Here is a 27,390-nt window from a genome sequence, read left to right on the forward strand (position 1 = left end):
ATAAAGAACTTAGCAAACTCAACACCCAAAGAACAAATAATCCAATCAAGAAATGGGCAGAGGACATGAACAGACATTTCTGCAAAGAAGACATCCAGATGGCCAACAGACACATGAAAAAGTGCTCCATATCACTCGGCATCAGGGAAATACAAATCAAAACCACAATGAGATATCACCTCACACCAGTCAGAATGGCTAAAATCAACAAGTCAGGAAATGACAGATGCTGGCGAGGATGCGGAGAAAGGGGAACCCTCCTACACTGTTGGTGGGAATGCAAGCTGGTGCAGCCACTCTGGAAAACAGCATGGAGGTTCCTCAAAATGTTGAAAATAGAACTGCCCTATGACCCAGCAATTGCACTATTGGGTATTTACCCTAAAGATACAAATGTAGTGATCCAAAGGGGCACATGCACCCGAATGTTTATAGCAGCAATGTCCACAATAGCCAAACTATGGAAAGAACCTAGATGTCCATCAACAGATGAATGGATCAAGAAGATGTGGTATATATACACAATGGAATACTATGCAGCCATCAAAAGAAATGAAATCTTGCCATTTGCAACAACATGGATGGAACTAGAGCGTATCATGCTTAGCGAAATAAGTCAAGCAGAGAAAGACAACTATCATATGATCTCCCTGATATGAGGAAGTGGTGATGCAACATGGAGGCTTAAGTGGGTAGAAGAAGAATAAATGAAACAAGATGGGATTGGGAGGGAGACAAACCATAAGTGACTCTTAATCTCACAAAACAAACTGAGGGTTGCCGGGGGGAGGGGGTTTGGGAGAAGGGGTTGGGATTATGGACATTGGGGAGGGCATGTGATTTGGTGAGTGCTGTGAAGTGTGTAAACCTGGTGATTCACATACCTGTACCCCTGGGGATAAAAATATATGTTTATAAAAAATTAAAAAATTAAAAAAAAAAAAAAAAGAAAAGAAAAAAAAATAATTAATTAATTTATTTATTTGAGGGAGAGGGAGAAATACCATGAGAAGGTGGGGGGTGGGGGTGGGGAGGTGGGCAGGCTCAATCCCAAGACCCTGAGCTCATGACCTGAGTCAAAGGCAGAAGCTTAACCTACAGAGCCACACAGGTGTCCTCAAATGTCTCTACTTTAAAATGACATAACCATTGAAGAATTTTGAAAGGCTCAGCATAACAGCTTTTCTTAAAATTTTTGCATTTGTTTTATATTGCACTGGCACAAAGTGTTAACTTCACATACAGGTCTTTTTCTTATTGAAACCAGATTTATTTTGTAAGCAAGAATCAAAAAACAGGGCGACTATGGAAAGAAATTTCATGTTTCTTAAACTATTTATGTTTCATAAATCATGAGAAAACTCTAGCATACCTTTGTGAGTTATCAGATTCTGGCCCTGTTCTTCATCCTTGAGGGTTTTTATCTATTTGTGAACTGGATCTTGCTGACTGTCATAGTTTGTCAGTCCTTACCAAAGTCTCAGTTCTTCTAGTTTCTCCAGTATCTGGCTCTAACTCTCCAAATTAATGTCTTCAATTTTCCTCCCACCCTCCTGTCTTGGAGCTACTGAGAACAAAAAGCTGACCACCCAGATCCTTAAGGGCATGCTAGGTTATCTTGAATCTAACAAAGCCATGTAAGCTGACTCTAATGCCTTCGGGCCGTATTTTTATCTTATGAGGAGTTTTCTCTGTAGACATTCAAAATGAAAAACAAAACAAAACAAAACAAAAAGCAAACAAAAAACTTCTATTTTTGATTCATCATCTTCTGTATCAAGTACTAATTTTACTGTCTGTGACTCACAGTAAAATAGGTATTCCCTTTTTGGACATTGATACTACCAATTTGACAATACACTCTTGTGTTTGTGAGCTCACCTTCTCAGCCAGCCCTGTGCTGAACTTCATAAGGGTTAAACACACACACACACACACACACACACACACACAACCTGCTCTTGACTGAAACGCAAGACTTTCATGATTTTATGCCACAGTGCAATTCTTATCCAATGAGTTTGTGGTTTTCCAAATTTAAGACAAAACATGTTTTATCAGTGAGTGGAGATTTAACATTATTCTCCTTTGATTCTATAAATGGTTCTTCCAACTTTAAAATGACCCACTTCATTTACAACTGTTTTCTTCATTGAGTTCTAAGAATGAGAAATAACACACAAATTTCTGGCATGTTGATAATGAAACTTTAACAATTTTCTCCCGGACATGAACTATTTCATTCTGAAGGCCTATGTTCCCTATTCTTGTAATTCCTAAATGAGGCTATACTACGAATAGGCTCTGAGATGCATCTGTCTATGTGCTGAGTATAAAAGCTGAGTGATGTATGGGAAAGGAGTCCAGGAAGATCAACAAAAATATTTATTTGTTCCTAAAATAGAGGAGCCCATATTTTCAAACATTCCAATGGAACCCCAAAATTAGAGTTCACTGAATTGAAAACAATATCCTCTACTTGAAGGTTATTAACCCAAACTCAGTGTTGAGTTAAATCTATAATCCATGTAGGGCCTAGTAACTTACTTGGTAGAAGTATCTCAGAAATAGATTTTACGCCTTAACTATCTTCTAAATAGTTAACAATATATTGATAAATCATCAAAGACAACTTTTTTACTAGCTGGCTCTGTTCAATATTTTTTTCCCATTATTGAAAGTAGCTTAGCAATTTTCCCCCTTTATAATCCACTCCTACCTCAGTCATATAAATTATTCTGGCCATATAATTCTTCACTTCTTGCAGTGAACTACTGAAACATTTGGTAAGAATTCATTCTGTAGATTCCTACTGAACTTCCTGTGAAATAGTTTCATTTTTCACTAGTGTAGAAGTAGGAAAAGCTTCTAAGGCTAGACTTCTGCTGTATAGGAAGATAGGCGGTGGGGTATGAGACTACCTTTAAAGTCAATCTTCTTCCAACTTTTGTTAACTGTTTTAAAGGTTGTGGCTATCACCGGGCAATTTCGCCAGCAAAACTGAAACTCCTAACACCAGTATTAGGTACCTCCAACTAAAACAGTTCCTGAAACAGCTGCTGGCAACAGGGTGGGGAAATTGCTGCTGCTCTTATTTCCTGTGAAATACGGTACAAGGGTTGGCCCTGGTTTGGTCCACCTGCCAGCGGAGTTTAAAGTTTCCAGGGCTCGGAGGAACACAATGACTTGGATCAAACTGCCTAAATGAAAAGAAGGGCATTTCTGCTACAACAAGGAAGCCGTTAAACTCCTGCTAAGCTAACCATCTCTTTTATGCGTCCATGCACACGACCGACCTCCTCTATCACTGACCAGGGATTATTTCTGACAATCCAGGATATTCCGAAAGCTTGGAGACATATGGCTGGAAAATGAAACGACCCTGGAGTGTGGCCACATCATTACTTTGTGTCGCGTGGTACCAGATGGGCAATCAGTGAATGATGCAGAGATGTGAACGGACAGTTTTATAATGTGAATTTTCCCCCCATAAAGCCAAAACAGACTTCATTTCCCCCTCTTTTGGCTTATAACACTTGGATTTTCTCCTCTCTGCAATATCAATTAACTCAGTTTGGCGGAGGGGTAGCCAAAAAGGAAGAGGATGAAGCGATCTCTAAAATCTTAGTAAGTGTCGGAGGAGCCATTGCCCCCAGGAAACTGCGGCTGCGACCCGCTTCGTCCTGCGCGGATTTCAGGGTTGAGAACACGCACAGCGGTTATGGAGCGGCCGGCGCACTCCATCCGCCGAGGATAGAGACCCAGGCGCCGGGAGGGGTCCGCTCATTTCGCCGCAGCCTTGGAGGCCGCTGCTGCCTCTCGTCGGCTGCGTTTCATTACCATTATCCTCGTTCTTGAAAAGTCATGGAAGACGGCCCGCTGCCAGACCTCAGAGACATAGAGCTGAAGCTGGGGCGCAAAGTACCCGAGAGCCTAGTGCGCTCGCTCCGTGGGGAGGAGCCGGTTCCCCTGGAAAGGGACGGGGACCCCTGCGGGGGGAGCGGCGGCGGCGGCTGCAGTAGTAGCAACAGCAGCTGCAGCTTCCCTCCCTCCTTGTCGTCCTCCTCTTCGTCCTCTCCAACCTCTGGCTCCCCCCGCCGTAGCCACTGCAGCGCCCTGGAGAGGCTGGAAACCAAGATGCACTTCCTCAGGCAAGAGATGGTGAGTGTGGTGCGCCAGCTGTGGGAATGAGGGCCCGGCCGAAAGGTGGGGCGATGGGCAGATGGGCCCGCAGAGAGAGGGCGGCTGAGGCTGCAGAGCTGAGTGCAGGGCGCGTGGGAAATGCGGAGTAGGGAAGCGCGCAGGGGGCGCGCGTCTGGAGGCTTGTTTACCCGGGACTTTGCTCGGTCAGGGTTTGCCAAGATAGCAGAGCCTGTTTTGCTCTGTGTACTTTCGATAGCGCCGACTCGGTGCTTCAGACTCTGACCATTTAGCTGCCAGTCCGCAGCCTTCCGGGCAGCCTGCCCACCGAGGGTTTGCAGTTACCAAGCCTGTCTGGGGCCTGCTGTGTGCCGTTCTCACTTTCGGTTCAAAAGGTGGCTCGGTCCTTTGCGCTTAAGCAGAAATACTTCCTGGTTTGCCCAGGGGTGGCGAGGCGGGGTCTCTGCCAAGGATCCTTCCTAGCTCACTCTTCCACCACTACCGCCCCCGCCCCTTGGTGCCGCAGCCGCAGCTGTTCCAAGGCCACTGTTAAGCTGATTCTCCACAGCTGGTTCTGAAAACAATGGCCCACTGGTCCTTAGGAATAGCTTGTTTCACTCTTGATCCCAGCGAGCAGGTGATCCCAGGGCCCAGAGATTTGCTAATGACCACTTCCTACCCTTCCCCCTCTCAGTCCTCAATCTGCAATTGTTTTCTGTGTCGCTGGTAAACATTACCTTAAGAGTGGGACAATGAGACTAATACAAGGTCTGAGACTCCTTCTTATTCCGGATGTACTTAAACGGAAAAACTTATTTACTGGCCATGAGTTCTGGGGCAAGTCACTTGGCCTCTGTGAACCTCAGTTTATTTGTACAATGAACTGGTGGGAGGAAATAATTCCTTCCTAAATCCTTTGAAGAAACTAACCACAAAGCAACAGCATTTTCCACTGGCCTGGAGTGGAGGAAAGTTGCAACAGTGGTCTCAGTCAACCCAGAGGACGGCAAGGATTTTCTACATGAAAGATTCTGCCTACTAGGGAAGAATTTCTTTTCTAAAAAGAAATAACGAGAGGTGTTTCCCTAGTTCCTCTGCATTTGGAACACTCAGGAGGTAGTAAATTCCACAGCATAAAGTAATCTTTTACACTTATATAAAAAGCCAGTCTTCAGAGATCACGCCCTGTGTTCAGAATTTTTAGTTATTATCTACATAAAGGTCCCAGAATATCACTCTAAGAAACATATCTCAAGATCTTTAAAGTTGGTCTACCTAAGGACTTTGGTTTTCTATTTCAAGGATCTATTTTCTTCCTACTTGGAATGTTCAGACGTTGAAAGCAAATTACACACACACATATACACATCTCTATTCGTGTAAGTCTGTATATGTGTACGCACATGTGCATTTGTATGTGTATTCATGCACCATGTATAATGCAAATTATTTTATTATTGTATTCATGTTTCACTGTCTAAATGCACACAGGTTATATATTATTCAAAAATGTACTTATTAAGCATTTACTACGGGTGCTGAAAATACAAAATTAAAAAGGCAAGGAGTTTGTTTAAGGCTCTCAAATCTCTTGCACTCATTTGCCTTTTATTATTGGTAGTACATGAAGCCAAGTGTGTTGAAGAACTCCATGGGGGAGGGGGGAATCTGGTTATTTTCAACTAAGGACACTTTCCAGACTTATCTGTTTTTCTTAATGAAAATATCATAGTCTCCCTCAGTCCATTCTTGCTGTTTGTGATTAAGGTATATTAATAAAGGTATATTAAGGTGTGTGATTAAGGTATATTAATAAATACATTTTTAAACAGCAAACAGAAACCCCAACAACAGCAGCAGCAAACTGCTAAATTGACTGTTTGTTATATCTTCTACGTGAAGCATCAGTAGCTACAGGAGAGTTTATGCCAGGACAGATGTTTTGTGTTACAACTTTGTGCTTCACTGAAGGTCTCCAGGAAGAAAGTAAGAACATTAGCCATGGGACTTTAGAGAAGAGATTGAGACAGGTATATTCCAACTCTTACCCAACTCTTTTGGGTGCTAAAACCCCCAGCTTCAGGGTAACTGGGAAGCAACAGATTTGTTTTTATGTAGACTTGGCAGTTTTCTTATAAACACTGAACAGAGGCAGTTCTGCAGTTCTTCCTGTCTCCTTCTTAGTTCCCCATGTAGAGAAGTTAGAGAACCAGAGTGGAATATGACTTCATTGTGATTTTTGTATTCTTTTCTGCCCTGTACTGTGGGCACTGAGTTAACCTCCTCTGTATTATGCATGACCCCACATTTCATGTTTATTACTCTTAGTTGTTCACAGATTATTCTTCTAGATTGTCTGGAATTCCCAAGCTTTGGGCCTGCCCTAGGAACTCCTTCCCAAGAAACACCTGAGCCAGGCACAAACCTTTCTAGAGACTTGCAGGAATTAAGCCTCCCTTCTTTTCCTGTGAGATGGATGTTGCATAGACCTGCTGGGAGACAGTCTTAACACTGACTTCTTTACATACACATGATTTCATCATTGTCTCTCATCTCCATTTATATATTCATGAAGAATTCCCTTCACTCTTATTTGTGATATTACAATCACTGCTCTTAGAAGATTACAATCGCTGCTCTTAGAGGTCTGAGAGATGCAGTTGTAAAAACAACTTGAAAGAGATTGAAGAGGGGGGAGAAACGGTTTCTGTTGCCAGACCCCCTAATTAACAGCATAAATAGCACCATAGTCAGTAAAGTTTGTGGGAGAGAAAATATTAGAAAAGAAAATTTGCAGGCATGCATTTGGTACAGGAGGTCAATTTAAGGTAATGATCAGAATGTTTGGAGGAGGAGGCAGATTTTCCCAATATGTAAGCAATTTTGTTTTGAATTTAGAGATAAGGAAATTTGATGATACGATAAACAAACACAGAGATATACATAGGAAGTTTATAATGAAATTGGAAAGAGATGTCAGGCCTCTTGTGCAAAGTCTGTCCAATATGTGTTCACTACTTTTCTGTTCAGAGTGTTTTAATAATTGTCATCATTCGAGTCTAAAGTCATACTGGGAAAGAGGAAATATTTTCATACACGTTTTGCAAACGAGATCATTGTGGCTTAGAAGGCCAAGCTCACACAGCTAATTAGTGAACAGAATCACAACTTGAACTCTTATCTAACTCCATGTACTGTACTTTCCCCCTCATTCCAGTCTGCATATAGATCTGTGATAGCTCAGAACCCCCTCGAGTACTAACGGATGAAGAAAAGAAGTCCTCAGGATGCATCCGAGGGGTTTGTTTTAGATAGAAGTTCATTCATTAATCAGAGATTTATTGCATGCCTGCTATGTGCCAGATCTATCTCCAGACCTTGGTAATATACTACAAAATGACTACTTTAAAAAGTCAGTCTTTTTATTCCATGTTCCTAATAGTTTTCATCCATGCAAAGTCTCCTTTTACAAATATTCTTAAGAATAGGACTTTCACCATTGCTTGTGAAATCCTACTCTAAGTTTTCTAAATATCTCATGATATCCAAAATATTTTTTCTAATAAATATAAATAATCTGTCAAAACCTGGTTTTTACTGTTTAGTAATAATTTCATATTGCAGTTTTACAAAATATTCAAAAAGTTTTACTGTTAGTACATCTGTGAAAATTCTTTTCATCAATTTTTCTTTGAAAGAAATTTCAAATTTGCCTAAGACAGAGGCAATCACTAAAGAATCAAAATCTGGAATTGAAGGGTCTAATGCACCCTCTCCAGTTTGCCTTCCCGGATAATCACTGTTGAAAATATCAAAGAGTAGTTTCACAGGAAGTATACACTACCTGTTGATGCCACATTCTGGTTCCAGTCAGTTATGTATAATGTCAGATTACTAATCTTTAGGTAATACAGTGCCATTATGAAAACTACTATGGAATACTATGTTCTGATTTCCATGTTTTGGCAATTGTTTGCACAGCAGCTGTGTAATATATCTAATAGAATAAACAATCTCAAGCTAGTTACTCATCCTTTCTTACTCACTTACTTATTAAAACATTCAAATACTCCACCCACTTCCTCAACTCTCGCTTTAAAAAAGTTTTCTAGCCAATTCCCAGGACAAGACACAAACACACATTCCCTCAGATGAATATGTATATAATACTAGCAGAATGTCACAGTATTTATGAGTGGTAGATTTATACTTGGTTTTTGGTTCTTTCTTTTACTGATATTTTCTATATTTTGCCCCCATATGAAATGGCTCGCTGACTTCGTAATAAAAATAAAAGTTATTTTAAGTTCTCTCAAAAAATAATTTCATTAAATTAACTTCAAAATTGCTTTGGATATACTTTAGAATAAGCTAGGAGATTTCTATCACTTGTTCTATAAATCAGTCATTTTTTTCATAATTAGATAGTTTCAATAATATTTTTACTGTTTTATCATTTAACGATTTTTTTTTAAAGTTAGACAAAAATCTAAGAAAAACCCTTAGGTATATAATTGAGAAACTGTAAAGTAGAAAGTACCTTCCTTGATAAGTTGACGAGATAGTGGAAAAGAGAAAATGGGAATATAATTTGGCCAAAGAAAGATTACAAACTAACATGTCAGCAGGTCCGCAATACCATAGCAGAGATCAGACATCCCAGTGGTGAGATAAACAGGTATAGCTGAGGAAATTTTTGACAGCGCCCTAGACAAGGACATAAAAGTGCTGATAATGATGGGCTTAATATTAGGGATAAAGACATCAAGGAGATGAGGAAACTGACTCCTAATAATGGTTTCTTTTGTTATTACACACACTTATGCTTATTAAATCTGACAAAAATCTTGTTGAAACAGGTTTCCTTACACCGTGGCTCAAGAATCGGCAGCAGTGCACACAAAGGTAGTAATGTCATTTTGCTAGGAACAGAGACACAGTTCAGAAAATTTATATCTAACTCGAAATCAGTGACCTTTCCAAAACCTGATGAACTCCCGCCCTGTACCTAGGAATGTATGTTGAATTATTGGTACATACTTGAAGAACACTTCCTCACCAAAAAGAATTCCCTCCCATTCCAGTCAAGTTGCACAACCATGCTGCCTGACCTTGAGAGACCACGAATCTTATGAGATTTTTTTAAGACTGATTATGTTCATTTCCATGATAGCACAAAAGACCATATGTTTAACCTTCTATTTTGTAGTGAATAACCTTACATTTAAACGGATTTGTCACATGTTAAGACTTTAAGGGGTTTTTGTTTGTTTTTTAATACTAATTCTGAATGGCTAGAGTCTCTGGGGTCCCTGAAAACGTGTTACTTTTTTGTTGTTGTTTTTCTTGGAAGGATATTCCTTTTGTTCTTCTTTAAAGGTTATTCCTCAGCTATACCTGTTTATCTCACCACTGGGATGTCTGATCTCTGCTATGGTATTGTGGACCTGCAGGCTTCTGGTCTGGTGGAGCCTTCATGGGTTTGAAGCTACACGGAGAGGTCCCAGTCAAGTCTAGAGTGAGTCAAGATACAATCCATCAGGGCCCAGCAGGTTGCCAAGTCCCTGTACCCCTTCCCTATGGAGACTCTTAGCCCACCTTCCCTGACGGGAGACCTGCCTGGCTTTTAGTGTCCCTCTTTCTTCACTCCCCACTATCTGGCATTGAGGACATTATATAACCACTGTAGGACTCAGCTTTCTTGTCAATATAGGGATAAAAGCAACTCTATTAAGGCATTGTAGAAGTTTAGTGAAATTATATAAGAAAATCAACCATTACGTGGGCATTCAGAAATAGTAAGGACAATGGCAAAAGGGGTATTATGTCAATGACATGGCTGTTCTGTGGCTCCTACACAATTAGCCACAGATGGGCAGTGTGGTTTTGGGACTGATTCAAACTTAAGCATTTCCTCTACTTGGTTATCATGGCACCTCCCATGTCATTACCTGTTCCACAGAAACCATGTTTCTATATAAAAGTAAAAAAAAGAAAAAAAAATCATGGGCTTTGCCTAGCTTCATTACAACTGGAAATCTTGATTTTGAGTTTAGATTTTGCATTTATGAAGCAGATACTATGGGCTGAGCATTCTGCAGTGTATAGGAGCCTAGATTAAAGATCCGTGGAACCAAATTTTTGGTTGAGCCTAAAATGTCTGCAAACTGAGACTAGTATTTAGCTTCTTACAATGAAAGCTTTTTATGGGAAAAATGCTATGTTAGTTAAACACTTATGTGCATTATCCCACTAAAACCTTATAATACTCTCAACTAAATATAATTGTAATATCTCCTTTATAGATAAAGCATTGTAGACTATCATTAATGCTCAAACTACCTACACAATAAGGGGGATGAGCAAGGTTGAAGTCAAATCTGAACTCTAGATCATGATTGTATGATTACTTCTTATGCTTTAGAATATCTTGATGCACATACTGACACCCAAGATTAAATGTATTTATCCGCTCTTCCAGATTTTCAAAATGTTAAACATGTTAAATTGTATGTTTATTTACTATTTTGGGGAGCAAGGAGCCTGCTTCCTCCTCTCTCTCTGCCTGCTTGTGATCTCTGTCTGTCAAATCAATAAATAAAATCTTTTTTTTTAAAGATTTTATTTATTGATTTGACAGACAGAGATCACAAGCAGGCAGAGAGGCAGGCAGAGAGAGAGGAGGAAGCAGGCTCCCTGCTGAGCAGAGAGCCGGATGCGGGACTCGATCCCAGGACCCTGAGATCATGACCTGAGCCGAAGGCAGCGGCTTAACCCACTGAGCCACCCAGGCGCCCATCAATAAATAAAATCTTAAAAAAAAAAAAGATATGGATGAACATATCCAAAAGTCACTTGGTCCCCAGCAACTGTACCCTTTGTTTTTTGCCACTGTCTTCAAGATCTTCGTAAATATTTCTTCCCACTCCACAAAAGCTGCTGGTGAAGGATTCTCTGCCCAGACCAGCTCAAGGCTGAGAACACCGTAATGAAGCTCAATAGTGTTCATGATCCCGAGTTATACAGGCTTGCAACTAGTAGCATTTTGTTCCCTGAGAAATTCTGTTCTGGATAAGCTTGGATCTTAGATAACTCATAGAACTAGGACACTGGGAATCTGACACCATCTTGTATCCATTTGAACAACACCTTCAAGTTGCTGTTCTTCTAACAGGAGCTCTATTATTCTGTTTTTCAGTAGTGATATCAGTTGTACAGGACTAGGCTGGGATTTCCCTGATTATGTGGTTGAAACACAAATTGAGCCCAATATAAATTGTATTCATAGAATTCACAAAAAAGGTTAAATTTTCAAACATATGTTTCAAATATCTCAGTCTAAGCATTAAAAATAAAATCTGAATTACTCATTTTTAAAGCACTTAAACATTGAGCTAGATTTTTATATATAGCTACTATTTTCTTCATTTTACAGATAAGAAAACTATGACTTATAGGGGTTAGATAATTTGACTAATTCGCTATAAGTGCTTTCCCAAACATTCATTCAACTTCCCTGAGCCTGGCTGTATATGTTGGATCCAATTCACCCCCAAACTATCCTATATGGACATACCACGGAGCATGCCCAGTTATTATGAATAAACATTTTTACAGTAATTTCATCACACGTACCAATGGATCTTTTGGTATTCTTTTAAAAACACTATTTTCTTTATTAAATATATGATTTCTTACTGTAAAACTTCCAGAAATGTAGACCTATTATACAAAGAAAAACAGAAGTCCCCCTTCATCTACCCCTGACATCACACCTGCTCCATATTACTTCATACCTCAAAGAAATCATTTGCTGACAGTTTGGTGTAAATCCTGTTAGGTCTTTTGCTGAATCTTTGCAGCATCTTTGCTGGCCTATATATGGTACATACACATTTATGTAAATTTGGCACGTTTGGATTTTAATTTCCTTATTTTACATAATAGTATTTTATTTGTTACCTGACAATTGCTGAATGTCTACAGTATGCCAGTTAGTATTCTGAATAGTTTTCATGTATTATTTCTTTCTCCCTCTTCACCAACACAGGATGTAGGCACTACAAGATGTTGGGTCATATAAACAGACTCCTGATATACCTTGAGAAATGTTTACCTCGTCAATTTTTATCTTATTCTGTCACATCTACTGTATGCAGCCTAATCAGTTACGAATTAAAAAGAAAAGGTGATTATTTCACTTTTCATAATAAGAGACTGTCCAACTTTAAATGGTTCTTTTAGAAAGTAAATTCTGTTTGTAGAAATCGGACTTAATCAGACCATTCTTCAATTCGAGAAATTACTGAGTGTTCAAATTGGAATGTACTCATTCTCAGCCACATGCCACTTTAACATAATCTTCTAATTGAAGGGTTTTTTCCTGATAAGAATATAAATAAAATTCTAAAAGTTAGACCAAAAGGCTAACATGGTACAACGTGGGGAAGGCAAAATGGCATCTCACAGATTTAGTGTGCCGTCAGTCTTCATGGCTCAAAAACATCGTAGATTTTCTTTTTCAGATTTTGGAATGCTCGTGACAACAAAACAGCTTCTATTCCTCGAGATTAGGCATAATCAGAGCATGTGAGCTTTCTTTTTTTTTTTTTTTTAAGATTTTATTTATTTATTTGACAGAGAGATCACAAGCAGGCAGAGAGGCAGGCAGAGAGAGAGAGAGGGAAGCAGGCTCCCTGCTGGGCAGAGAGGCCGATGCGGGGCTCGATCCCAGGACGCTGAGATCATGACCTGAACCGAAGGCAGCGGCTTAACCCAATGAGCCACCCAGGCGCCCCATGAGCTTTCAATTAAATATTCAATATCTTTCAAGTCAACTCTTGTAAGAAAGTGATGTATAAAACTAAACCTGTAATATATCTCTGAGTAATAAACCCTCTGTCTGCGAACCATGCAGTAGGAAGCTAGAAGATTGGGGAAACAAGGAATCAGGGCAGGACTGAGATGAGAATTTGAGTGTGTCCTGGCTCTGCTGGACCCAGCACTTTGGGACGGCGCCCTCTTTTAACTGCGTTGGTTGGGTCAACCAGCATGGCCATTGCATCAGCCTATATTCTGATACATTTTATTATTCAAGATGTTAATCCTTTCAATCAGGAGATAGTTATATTGGACTGTTTTTAGGGGTGAGTTCTCAACCTGATCTCTGATGTCTTATGATTGATTTCAGATTTTCAAAGGATAATCATTTCCTTCATTTTGGAGTTCTAGGTGACATAGCACATTCCCAGGCATGTCCTGACCCCTCTACTATCAGCATAGCATTGCTTTCTTAGAAAAATTTTTAATTAAAATTTTTTTCCTAGATAATATGGCTTGTCATGTGTGAACTAAAAAATTATTAGCATTATCTACTTGTAATTAAAATTATGGATGTTCTTTTTTTCCCTTTGTATTTTAAATTAGGGCACCTGAAGTGGACTAGAATTAAGTCTTTGACTTTCCATGTATTTGATGAGAAGAATAAAATTATTGTTGTATTAATACTCACCATTAGCAAATTCATAAAAATGTTTTAATGCCAACATCCCGAAGAGTGAGCTATGTCTGTTACAACACTGATTTCTGGCATGGGCTGTTATTCGAACACGTTCCCTGATTTTTTTCTGTTGTAAAACTTGACTACATCATTGTTGTTTTAGTGTCAACAAAACAAAGCTTGAGATCAAAGTTGAGAAGGAAATTTCTTTCCTCATGGTGATGAAGTACAACTTTCAAGCTGCTAAATTCAGAGATCTACCTCTCTTTTGCCAATTTTCACTTCCTAAAGATAACTACTATGAATAATATTTTATATATCCCCCCAAATTTCTGAACATATGTGAGCATACCTATAGTTTCTTTTATGCCTTTAGCTATAATTATAGACATAAATTTGGAAAGGTATATGTATGTGTAATTTTAAAATTGAGACTTAGGAGCTCATGTTGCTGCTAGTTTTCTAGATATAGCATTGATATATAAACATGCATATATACATATATGTATATATACATATTATATGTGATATATATTTATACAATATATATGATATGCACACTGTTTCAAAGCATAATTTACAGTGCTGTTACTTTAGACAGATTGCTGGCAAAGACAGAAGTCAGAGTCACTCTACTTATATAAAAAGATGGCTGTAGGTGAGGTAGAGACAAAGTCAGTAATCTCTAGAAATAGAAGAGAGCATCACAGAATCCTAGGATGGAAAGGAACTTCAGAGATCATTTAGACCAATACCACATGTCTTCCTAGCTAGTTGATCATGCATTCTTCACTTAAATTTCCTCAGTAGTGCATCCTTCACTGGATCCCAAGACAGACCATTCTGTTTTCAGGCACATCTATTCATTTATATTTGTTAACTGGCAATTCTGGTTGTTCATCAGAAGGCACACTCTATAGTCATTCACCATGGGGAGAGGTGCTCCAGCATGTGTGCCTACAAGCCATGGGTTTATAATTTAAAAGATGAAAGCTCCATCAGGTATGAAGTACAGCAGAAGGCAGGTGGATTTCTCATAGGTCTGTATGTATGTAGCTAAAATAAATGACTTCCTTGCCTTCCTCGCAAAATGAAAAAAGAACAGCAACGCAGAGCATTGGTGAGGTTGGAGAGAAAGGGATGTTGAAGGAAACTTGAGAGAGGTAAACTTGATGGCACCTTAAAAGAAGACGAAGAAAAAAGGTTCTTCTTGGCATAGCAGTTCTGTTGCCAGTAATACTTCGGTTAAATAGAGACATCTACCCCAAGGAAACAATAATGAATTTGTATAAAAATATAATTTAAGTTTATATATTTGGCATTATGTATGACTGAAAAAACTGGAATAATCTGAATGACAAATAATGGTAGGTTGTTTATATGCAAATGATAGAACTTTATGTAGCTTTAAAATTATATTGCAAAAATATTTATGAAAGAGAGAAAATGTTTATGGATAAATTCACATACAGAACAAAAGGCTGAAATAAAAGGCCCTACAGTGTTAACAGTGGTATCATATAATGGTACAGCATGATTGGCTTTTTCTCTTTCTCTGTCAAGATCTTTGATTTTATCCAGTTTCTCTGCACAAAGTATATATTGTATGTTGATAAGAAAAATTATAGGTAGATAGAACTTTTTAAAAACTAAAAGTCAGTGAGTATGGGCTTTGGAATAAGGTAAAGCTGAATTCAAGGAATCACAGATCTTCCTTTTACGAGCTATGTGTCTTTAAGCACATAATGAATTTAATATATGTAAACTAGTTGGGATTCTGCCTGCTAAATAGTAGGGACTTATTAAACATTGATTTTTTTGTGTCCTTCCATTTGATTAATGACTTAGTTCTTTGATGCTTTTAGGAAACGATGAGACTAGAATTTTTCCTGCTACTCATTTTTTTTCTTCCTTTTATTCTATTTCATAGAAGGGACATGGCAATAGTAAAATACCTTATCTTGCATATCTGAGTTGCTAAATTTGGCATTAGTCATCTCCACACAGAAATAACACACAGAATGATCAGTGCCCATGTAAGAACGGGCCACTTCAAATTCTGGAACATCATCTCTGCAGAGTAAGGTGAATTAGTAACCAGCTGACTCCTCAGGATTTGGCTCATAGTGGCTGATGTTAATTATGGGCAACTCCACGTTAAGAAGGTAATGGATTCTGGTACACTGAAAAGAAATTAAAAAAATAAAAAATTGAATTAAAAAAAAAAAGAAGGTAATGGAATTGACAGCCCCTTTCAGTTATATTTGCAAAGAATTCCGCAGTCTCTTCATAAGAGCTTACAGGAATTTTATGCTTCTTGCCAGAAACAGGTGGGTAGAATATATTAGCACTCAGATAGATGTTCACATAGGTTTTGAGAGAGCAAATTAGTCTTGCCCAGAATGCAGAAAAGGATGAGGAAAAATTGATTACAGCAAAGACCCTTTTAAGATTTCACAGGAACCACAAGCAAGAACCTGAAACCATACTCTAGTCTTCTACCATTTAAAAATCTGATGATAAAATTGTGAGGAAATAATACACAGGGAGCTATCAAGTAGAACATAATTAATCACTTAGATCAGTGATTTTAGGTACACTATAAAACTTAATGATTTAATGGTAGACTAAACATTGTGCATTGACAAAAATTTTTCTGTAACAAAAAAGCACTATTATTTAAAATAAAGCTATAAAAAATACTTGTAAGTCTCTGGGACTAAAGATTTCCAAGGGTGAAAGTCTTGACAAAATTCTATATATATGACTGTCACTTTCCTAACCAAGTATAACTTGTTAATAAAGTATAACTTTGGTTATAACCAAGTATAACTTGGTTAATACTATTGTTCACTGTCATTTCCCCCCCCCACAATAATCACCATGTGAACAGAGGCTCTGACTAATCAATGCTTGTATTTCCCTAATGCCCAGCCAATTATTTAGAAACTCCGTTTGTTAAATGTGTGAATTAAAGTACACTTTAGGCCTGCTTCTAATTTTTGTGTTTGGAATGCACTAGCAACATTTCATTTTTGGACTGGAACATAGAACCTCAGTCCCTCCACTGCACCCCACCCGCCAAACCCAGCCACATGGAATGTAGGTTCTTAGTTTAAAAAAAAAAAAAAAAAAGCTAAAATACTTTTCTCCGGTATGTTACTGTGACTCCTGACCAAAAAAAAAAAAAAAAACTTTCTGTCTGCTTAGAGGTGGGACAGCAAAATTTCTTGGTTGCAGGACCCATTCTGTCTTTAGGTATCAGTCTCAGGAAACATTGTTCCCAGAAGTGCCAGCAGAACATAAAAATAAAAAGAGAAAAAGAGTTGTTTTTCTTCTCTGATAAGTTAACAAAAAACATACATATTTTAGGTTTTGTCATCCTCTTTTCCTGCTCTGGAATGAGATTTTGAAGTTTCAGAGTGGAAAGGAAGAACTTAAAAGAAAAAAAAAATATTGTAACATTGTAGTATAGTATTGTATGCATACTGTATTGATATATTTCACAGGAACCATATTGGTTCTATACCATATTGAAAATAATTTATTTATAATTGAAAATAATAATCACTGAATTTGGCAGCCTAATTTAGTACATGGATAGCATTAACCACAAGGGCATTAACTTTCTATTTTGCCACAGCCCTTCATATAGACTTGAAAACTTATGAGTACAATGTGACTGGTATCTGAGCTGTTTAAGATAGTTATCCCAATTGGTACTGTCCATATGGATAAAATGGATGAACAGGATGAAGAAGACTAGGTTTTTTAAGTATCCTTACAAGATTCTAGAATTATAAGGAATTTCAAGGAACCAACCCATTTTTCTGTTTTTAATTTGGTACTAGAATTGGGATGCCTGAGTGGCTTAGTGGGTTAAGGCCTCTGCCTTCAGCTCAGGTCATGATCCCAGGGTCCTGGGATCAATCCCCATATTGGGCTCTCTGCTTAGCGGAGAGCCTGCTTCCCCCTCTCTCTCTGCCTGTCTCTCTGCCTATTTGTGATCTCTCTCTTTGTGTCAAATAAATAAATAAAATCTTTAAAATGGCCGCCAAATATTCTGGCATTGCTACTAAATAAGCAACTGGATGAGTTTCCTTCTGGATTGTTGTGTTCATACAAGAACTTTTTTTTTTTTTTTAAGATTTTATTTATTTGACAGATCACAAGTAGGCAAAGAGGCAGGCAGAAAGAGAGAGATAGGAGGAAGCAGGCTCCCCGCTGAGCAGAGAGCCTAATGCAGGGTCTATCCCAGGACCCTGAGATCATGACGTGAGCTGAAGGCAGAGGACTTAACCCACTGAGCCACCCAGGTGCCCCCATACAAGAACTTTTAAAATACTCTCCCCTTGGGGCACCTAGGTGGCTCAGTGGGTTAAGCATCTGCCTTTCCCTCAGGTCATGATCTTCTGTTCTGGGATAGAGCCTGGTGTGGCTGGCTTCCTGCTCAGTGGGGTGTCAGCTCCCTTTTCCTTTGCCTCTCCTTTCCACCCCTGCTCATGCTGTCTCTCACTCACTTTCTATCTTAAATAAATAAAACATTTCAAAATTAAAAAAAAAAATACTCTCCCCAAGGGTATTTGTTTTACCACCTTCCAAGAAGCTACACCACATGGACTTTTGTTGCTTTTAAGCTTGGTCTTTCTTATTTATATCATTCGTAGGAGGAGCTCCAAATATGTGGCAAGCGGTTTTAAAAAACTTTTTATTTTAAAATAATTGTAGACTTCGCATAAAAGCTACAAAAATCACTATATACCCCTCACCCAGATTCTCCCACGTGTTAATATTTTACATGTCTTTTCATTTACTCTCTTTCTCCCCTCTCCTTCCCCTCCCTTCCCTGCTGTCTCTCCACACACATATTCTTAAACATTCTTAATTTAAAAGTTGCAGAAATGATATTACTTTACTTCTAAATACTTCAGTGACCATTTCTCAAAATCAAGAACAGTTGTGGGGCGTAAGTGGAATCCTTCCTTCCTCCTACATACAGTGCAGTCATAATAACTTACATCACTGCTGAGTTCAGACATGTCCTAAGAATATTTTTCAACAGTGCTGTAAGTGGCCACTCCATATCAGTCGGGAACCTGCCTGAGGCTAGCACTCCGTTAGATAACAGGAGTGGCTTTACCTGAAGCGTAGTAGGAGCAATTAGAAGAGCATGCCCTCAATTTCTCACTTCCCCATTGGCTTAACGCTAGAAATTCTCTTCTCACAAAATCGTCTTTCAGCCAGAGCTCTGGAGCCATATGAAAATATGAAATAAGTGGAAGATTTGGGACTGTAGGTGGCATTCAGTAAATATATTTTAAATGTTGGAGACAGTTTCAATACTATTGCCTTCTATTTAAACTACAAGAAAGATTTGAGAGCCAATTTTGTTTCTTTGTTTTGTTGTTGTTGTTGTTAAGTAAGGAAAAAGATAAGGACACAGGAGAAAATAATATTTGGGCATTTTTGTCTAAGATATTTCTCTTGTGAGTCATTATCTTGTACTGTACAACATCGTTTACAAAGTATTTGCATATATGCTATCCTTGGTCCTGGGGTTATGAGGGTACAGTAATAACACATGAATAAGCATTTGCTATATATGTTTTAATAGTGCTTATAGTAATATTTGCTGGAATATAGGACTTGCCCAATAAATATGACTATTAATAATAGGCTCCTGCCTGATTTATTATAGTTACTCAGTCAAAGAAGTAATGAATCAAGCTATACTATTACTATGTAAATTTAGTTTAAAAAACTCAGACAAACTCCTTTTGGGGATTATATTTAATAGTAAAACCCATATGTTGAATCAACAGTGTCGCTGTGTTGAGAATTTGCCAGGAACTATGTCCCAGAAAACCCTGATGAAACAAAATAGAATTTTAACTTTCCTATTCTACTTCTTCACTTTGAGTTTATTTACTTCATTTTTAAAATTCATTTTTGTATTTTCTTTGTAATGTAATTCTTGTTTCAATTATTCCTTATTTGGAAATTTAAAAATTAGTTTGGGAATGCCAGAGTAAATATGGGAGAAAAAAGTCAGGATAAGTAAGAGATTTATGGTCTTCTCTGTAAGGTGCTTTTGTCAGAGAGGGAAAATGAACTAGTATATGACAAGGATTATTTTGATATACACTAGACTCATGATGATGAATCCAGATTACATGTTATTAAGGAACAAAGTTAAAGACTTAGAAATGGATCCTGAAATTCTCCCCACTCTGTCTGGTTCTCCTTCCTCTTATCACCATCCACCAGTAGCCTAGGAAATTGTATAAGTTACCACTATGGGTACCAACAAGCATCCGGGTAGAAGGTTAGTCTAGTACCATGGGAAAATAAAATCTGGATTCTCTACACAGTATGCCTAATACAACATAAAACTATTTTCTTAGAAGTCCATCTTGGTATAATTTCTTTGGATTATTAATCAGTTTGATTTTTATCAGCATGAGTATTTGCTGCCTATGATCTTGATCCATACTTTGGAGGAGTTTTAGACCTGCTAAACATACAGACTCAAGACTAGACAGTTTTTGAACTTGTTTGGTTACTCAATGGCAGTACTTTTTAATTGCCCTCCTTTTCCAAACACGTCATAATTAACATAAGTGGGATTTAGAGATTAATTTTATAGAAGCAACTGACTACTTCCATTCTGTTGAAATTGAAATCTGAAATGGATTCACATATGATAGGATCAGGAATTTTAAGATCTTAATGATTGTCATATGTTTTACTGATACAGACTATAACTTTAAAAGACAATTTAAAAGACAACAGTTTTGTCCAAAAAATTAAAAAAAAAAAAGACAAAATTTTGAAAAAGCTTCCTCAAAAGTGTTCCTTCCAATCATGATACAAAGCAATCTTTTTAGTGAACCATATCTTTACTAGGCACCAAACTTGGAAAATCAGCATGCTTTGAAGGGCAGTAACAGCACAAGGAGCTGCCCGAACACTTCTGACTTAACGAAAAAATAAAATGGGTTGAGAATATGGCCATTAGTCATCAGTTAATAAATAACAAGGCTGTACTCATAAGTGGATACTATTTTCTATGTTGGAGCCTTTAAAATAATCATAGCATAACTATCTTACCTCATTGGCATTAGTAAGCAAGTGGGTTGAAACGATTATTATTGGAGTCTGTATGCTGTTTTATTCAAAACCCTAACCATTAATTAGATCTCCTAGGAGCATTGTCAAGTGCTTACAGTGCTGAGTTGGAAATGGAGATACAGAGACTGGATGATTTACAGTAGACCAAGACAAGGCCTGATTTCCCACTTTCCAAACTGGTTGTCCAAGGTACCATGGAGCGGCCCCTATTAAAAGGGGAAATGCATTTCCAGTTCAACTTTAATTCCAAACTTTAAAAGTCCAGGCATCATTACTGAGAATGCTCAGCAATTTCATAACATTAAGTGTTAGGTTATTTTTGTTTGCTGTCAGTCTTGAGACAATATGATTCTATTTGGATTTCACCCCAAATTCTTTAAGGAGAAAAATACTTTTTTTTAAACATCACTGAGTTGATTTTGTGTAACAGGATCAGAATACTTGAAAAATGTATCCTCTATATGGAAATAACCCAATGTTAGCAAAATTCAGTGCTGTTACAATGTTCTAACTCTTTTGAGGAGAAATAAGTTAAGTACCCACTAAGAGTGTCACATTGATTCACACACTTGAAAATGAGTCTAATAAGGATCTATTTGTCATCTCTTGACCTTACACATGAAATTAAATTTTCCCCTGTCAAAAATTTGTTTGCCTGAATTAAATACTGATGATGAATAAATATAAAATCCTCACTTTTAGAGACAGATGGAAACTCTATAGCCACACACTATTTGACTGTACATGTTCACCCTGTACAGTGCTCCTCTGAGGCACCGTCCTTCATTTTTCCTGTGAAGGAAAGATATATTTCTTTCAAAGGAATCAAGTCAATGCAAAACATAATTTTAAGAATCATCTATATCCCATTCCTGTATAAACTCCCAAAGAAATACAAATGAAGCTGAAGACATGGATTTCAGGTTATTGACAAACCCATCAGGTAAGTAAGGCATGAGGTTACTACTAAAACAATAACATTTAATCCCCATGGTATTGAAAAATGTGGTTTAATCCTGAAGTCCATAACCTTAATAAAAGGTAATTTTTATAAGAAACAAATTATATCATAACCATTTAATGCTGTGCCTAGGAACTGTTCTTCTACATCTTGATGTACAAACCCAGTCCCATTTCAGATGTGTCTTGCATGACTGACTCTCAACATTTATTCATGCTGTTCCTTTTGCCTATATCTTTCTTCCTTTCCCACCCTTATGCCTCACATCTCATCCAGTTAGCTCTAGTTTGATATCCTTCAAGCCACCCATTGATAATATAGTATTTTGTTTTCATTTTTTATTGTTTACTCTTTTATATCCCTCACTAGACTGTTTGATCTCTCCTAAGTAGAATCATGTCAACATATATCCTCTCTAGAATTTAGCAGATTGTAAGAGCTCAGTATTGGAGGAATAAATTAATAAAGCTATTTAGGAAATGACCTTCAGAGAAGTGATTAGAGTGGGGAACCAGTAGGTAGAGATAATGGCTTCAGCAATTTGGGGGATACTGTAAGCATTTACTGCCTAGGAAACCATAATGAAAATGATTGAAGTAGATAGAGGGTTATGTTGGAGTTAATGAAAATAAGACTGAAGAGGTAAAATAATCCCAATTAATGAGAATACTAAGCTGAGAAATTTGAATATGGTTTGATAGGCATTAAGGACCAATTGTAGTTATTATTTTAGGGAAGTTATGTAATGAAAGCTGTTATATTTTTGTACGCTTAACATTTTTCTTACAATTGTTTCTTGAGAACTAAACCAGTTGCCATGTGTTTTATATTATGGGATCCTTAAAGTACGTTGTATATTTGAGACACTTATAAACAGGAAAGCTCACTGAAAGCTCACTGATTGCTGAAGAATGAAAGTTTGCAATAGAATGAATTTTATAAAAGTATTTTTGGAACAAGAAACAAGAGATTACACTTATGCAAGATATAAATATTTCAACAATGTTTGTTTCTTCCTATCAGATATAATTCCATAATTCCATAGATATCGTTGATTATAAAATATGCCCTCAATAATTTAATTTGCCTTCATTAGTATGGTGACATTTTCCAAATAAAAAAAAATTAAACATTTTAATCATCCAAATGACATTTATCCATGATTGGTTATTTATATAAATTTTGTTTACGACTATTTGAATTATTTTATAATTAATGGTTTTTCTTTTATTTTTTCAAAAGATTTTATTTATTTATTTGACAGAGAGAGAGATCACAAGTAAGTAGAGAGGCAGGCAGAGAATGGCGGGGGCGGGGGAGCCTTCTGGCCGAGCAGAAAGCCCAGTGCAGGGCTCTATCCCAGAACCCTGAGATCATGACCAACCCACTGAGCCACCCAGGTGGCCCTGGTCTTTCTGATTAAAATGTAATATATTCTCCTAAGTGGTATTTTAGAAAGTACACAAAATATAAGGAGGAGGGGCAAAAACCATGATTTTATCACTCTGAGGCTATTATTATAACTTATTTAATCTTATTTTATTCAAGTATTTTTCTTGTGTAATTTTTCCTTTCCATTGTTGAAGTTATAACATATACTTTATTTGATATCTTTTCATAGTATAACTTTGCTTGACCTTGTGTCATAAATCTTTTCCTATATGTTTTTCCTAAACCTAATTTGCACTGCATAAAAACATTCTCCTTTATGTGCATTTCCTTAATATTGGATACCTTGTTTCTTATATTTTTGTTGTGATGTTATAATTTGTAAGGTTATTTCTTTAATAATTCTTAGGTTAGGGGAATAAGTGTCTTTCCTTTTGTGACATGATTTTCCTACTCTTGATCTCTTTTTCTTTTGTCACACTGAATATTTGAGTAGTTTTTTTTGTTGTTTGTTTGTTTTAAGAGGTGCAAGAATGCTGGGTTTTTGAGCTCTTGATATGGAAAAGGAAACAGGTAAATGTGGGCTTCAGAGCTAGAGACATCTAGATCTGAATATCAGCTCCATCAACTTTCTGATTGTGTGACACTGGGAAATTAGATCCTCTCTGGGTTGCAATTTGATAATAATATTTGCCATTTAGAGTTTTTATGAAGACTAACTGAGAAAATACATATAAAATACTTATTGTAGTATCTGAAACTAGTGCTTTATTTAAGGCTGGTTCTTATCATTTATGTTATCATTATTGTTGGTATTTGCTGTCACTATGGAAGTTAACAAGCTAATGGGTGTAAATTTCTATTTGGGATTACAAAAACAATAAGAAAATATTCAAAATAACAAATGCATTATCAACAATAAAAACCTACACTATCTTGAAATACATTGCTTCTGGGACTTTTCCTATTTCTGCCCTCAACCAGAAGGTTTACTTAAGGGTACTATGCTTATTTCTCAGAATTCAACATACTACCCACACCTGGTCTTTATGCTACTTCCTGAGCAATGAATTCTGGTAATGGCAAAACTAGCCTGAAAATATGCTATTGCTACTACTGAAGAGTGGCAATGGGAATCACACTCTGATTAATTTATAAAAGCAGCACATAGAGAGTGTTAGGAGGGACCCATGCCAAGTTTCAGCTGATTGCAAAAATAACGTTTCTGAATGAGGGGATAGACAGTGGGGAAAGAAAACAGCTCTTTTTTTTTTTTTCACGACTTTTAGAGGAGCCTAGATACAACATAGATTATATCTTTAAGCTGCATCCATGAGGATTTTAATTAGTAGAAAATAATCTCAAATTCTAATGATGGTTTGAGTGAAAGTTTAAGCTTTTATTGTGATAACATCTTTTTCTCTGTATGACAATTTAGGATGAGGTTTTGAGTGTTATATTAATTTAAGAAAATTCCTTAAGGATTTTATTTGAATGAGAACTATATATATATTTTTAATAGATTTCAAATCTAATCCAAACGTAGCCTTATTTAGAAAATTCACACTCAAAGGAAAATATGACTTGGCATCATCTTTGCTACATATATGGCAAACAATCATATCCATTAAAATCCATCTACTACTTCATATAACCTGAATGAATATACTTTTTTTTTCCTTTTTATCATTGGAGTTCATGAATTGTATTTATTAAACCAACTCCAAAAGGATAAAGGAATATTAAAGTTTTATCCTAAGCATCATTCTTATTTCTGACTTGTAATGAAAAGCATGCATGCTTATAAAATTGTAAATTATTCACACATGAAATTTTTGGTGTAATGTTAGGATAAAGTTTCATGTGAGCAAAAATAGTAAAAAAAAAAATCTGGTATGATTATGAAACTGAGTGTTGGGACATATCCTGATGAATTCATCATGTACCATCTGCTCCAATAATTCTTGCCACTACCAGCCGTATTTTGCCAGTGGGTATTGTAGGTTCCTTCTATATTTGCTTGACTCTTTCTATTATGGATTTTTCTACATGGTTATTATAGACAGTACTATGGCATAAACTTATTAGCAAATTGCAAGTCCTGTATTTTATAATGGGACACTTAAAAAACACAGGAAAATTAGGACCTAATAAAGTCCAAATTGTTTTAATTATTTCCTTCCCCATCCTTCTTACCTTCAGTGATAAGGATTGAGAAAAGTGAACCATCCTATTCCCAGTAGCTCTTTTTAAATGTTGTGACCCATCTGTTGCCATATGCCAGGCATCTGCTTTTATCACCCTCATTTGTGGTCCTTCAGTGCTAGAAGTGATGAATTAACTTTGAATTTATGCTAATTTTTACTACAAGAGAACAGCTTATTTGCAAACCGTTTAATCTGGCAGCAGTGATTTTCAGTTATAAGTGAATACAAGAAGATAAAAATAGGAATCAGCAACGTATCTTTATTCCCACTACCTTTTTTGAATAGGTGTGTAACTTTTAGGTAATTGTAATACATCTAGAGCTCCATTTCTGTAATAAAAATGTGAGGAGCAATCCTTGATTATAAAATTTGTATTGAATTTACATTCAAGAAAATATGACATCAAATATAACAGGTTAGAATTGTTCATGGATGCTTATTCAAGTCAGTGCCTGTTTAAACCAAGTTATTGAATTCTTTCTTAAAGATGATTTATTTTTATCTAGTCCTAAACTATCATCAGAAAGTGGTTATGTAATTTTAAAGGCTGATGCAATATAAATTCACTGATCAGATTATAATGTAATATTTCTCAACTCTGGTTTTGTGGAAATATTAGTGAATTGGAACCAAACAATCAAGGTGTCAGTTCTCTTTCTTCCACTAAGTAGTGATAAATTTGGGACAAGTCATCAAGCCTTAGTTTGCATGTCTCTGTCTCATAGAATTATTAACTGTAGTATCTTTTAGCACTAACAAACTGAGATTCTTATGCCTGTCTTTAGGGCATATATATATATTTTTTTAACTGAATGGTATTAATCATATATGAATTCATCAATTTAGTTTGTCATATATACATTTAATTCTGAATGCAATATATGGAATATCAATGATAGCAGATATTTACCTTAAAATAGCATTATCTTTAAGAGATGAAAATAAATGGGTCAGCTGGTGGCTCAGTTAACCATCCAACTCTTGATTTTGACTCTTCAGGTCACCATCTCAGGGTCATGAGATTGAGCCACACCCAGGGTGGAGCCTGCTTTCTATTCTCTCTCTCCTTTTCCCTCTGTCCCTCCTTAGCACCTCCCCAACACTCACCACTCATGCTCACTCTCTCAGAATAAAAAGAAAGGAAAGAAAAGAAAGAGAAAATAAAAATGACTTAACTAATGTGTATTGTGCAGGTTTTCTAAGCAGAATCCAACATATAAATAATCTTTTTGAACAAGGAACAACCTGACTAGAAACCAATTCAGTCTGTTTCATTGTCCTGCTTAATTACAGCAAGTTTCAGAATCCTCTAATGTGGTGGGCATTTTTTAAAATTTAGGTTATTTATTTATTTTTACCTTGTATTTTTTTTGTTGTGTTGTTGAGAAATAATTGACATATATCACTGTATAAGGCATACAGCACAATTGTTTAATTCACATAATATGAAATGATTTAGCACAATAGGTTCAGCCAATAACCATCTTCTCATATAGATACAATAATAGAGAAAAGGAAGGAGGAAGGAAAAAAGGAAAAACATTTTCTTCTTGTGATAAGAACTCTTGGGATTTATTCTAACAACTTTCTATATATTATACAGCAGTGTTCACTGTAGTCATCAGCTTATACATTATATCCCTAGTATTTATTTATCTTATGACTGGAGGTTTATACCACTTTTGGGCCACCTTCCTCCAGCTCCCCCTCCTACCACCCTCCAACTCTGATAACCATAACTCTGATCTCTTTTTCTGTGAGTTTGGGGATTTTTGTTTGTTTGTTTAAGATTCCACAAAGAAGGGGTGTCTGAGTGGCTCAGTGGGTTGGAGCCTCTGCCTTCGGCTCAGGTCATGATCTCAGGGTCCTGGGATGGAGCCCTGCATCAGGCTCTCTGCTCAGCGGGGAGCCTGCTTCCTCCTCTCTCTGTCTGCCTCCTTGCCTACTTGTGATCTCTGTCTGTCAAATAAATAAATAAAATCTTAAAAAAAAAAAAGATTCCACAAAGAAGTAAGACAACCATATTTATTTTTCTTTTCTCTGTCTGATTTATTTCCCTTAGC

At 36.9% G+C, this 27,390-nt stretch overlaps 1 protein-coding gene across 1 annotated transcript in view; it reads left to right on the forward strand.

Annotated features, from left to right (window-relative positions):
* Nucleotides 1–3,135: 3,135 nt before the first annotated feature.
* LURAP1L (leucine rich adaptor protein 1 like) overlaps nucleotides 3,136–27,390 on the forward strand; it is a 49,914-nt gene continuing 25,659 nt past the window's right edge. The window contains exon 1 of the mRNA XM_004765757.3: nucleotides 3,136–4,161. Within this exon, the coding sequence (XP_004765814.1) occupies nucleotides 3,865–4,161 (297 nt within the window). The 5' untranslated portion in view covers nucleotides 3,136–3,864. The remainder of the gene's footprint in view (nucleotides 4,162–27,390) is intronic.

The sequence above is a fragment of the Mustela putorius genome, unplaced genomic scaffold (assembly GCF_011764305.1).
Source record: "Mustela putorius furo isolate JIRA1106 unplaced genomic scaffold, ASM1176430v1.1 tig00000421_pilon_pilon_pilon, whole genome shotgun sequence".
In the NCBI taxonomy this organism is placed as follows: domain Eukaryota; kingdom Metazoa; phylum Chordata; class Mammalia; order Carnivora; family Mustelidae; genus Mustela; species Mustela putorius.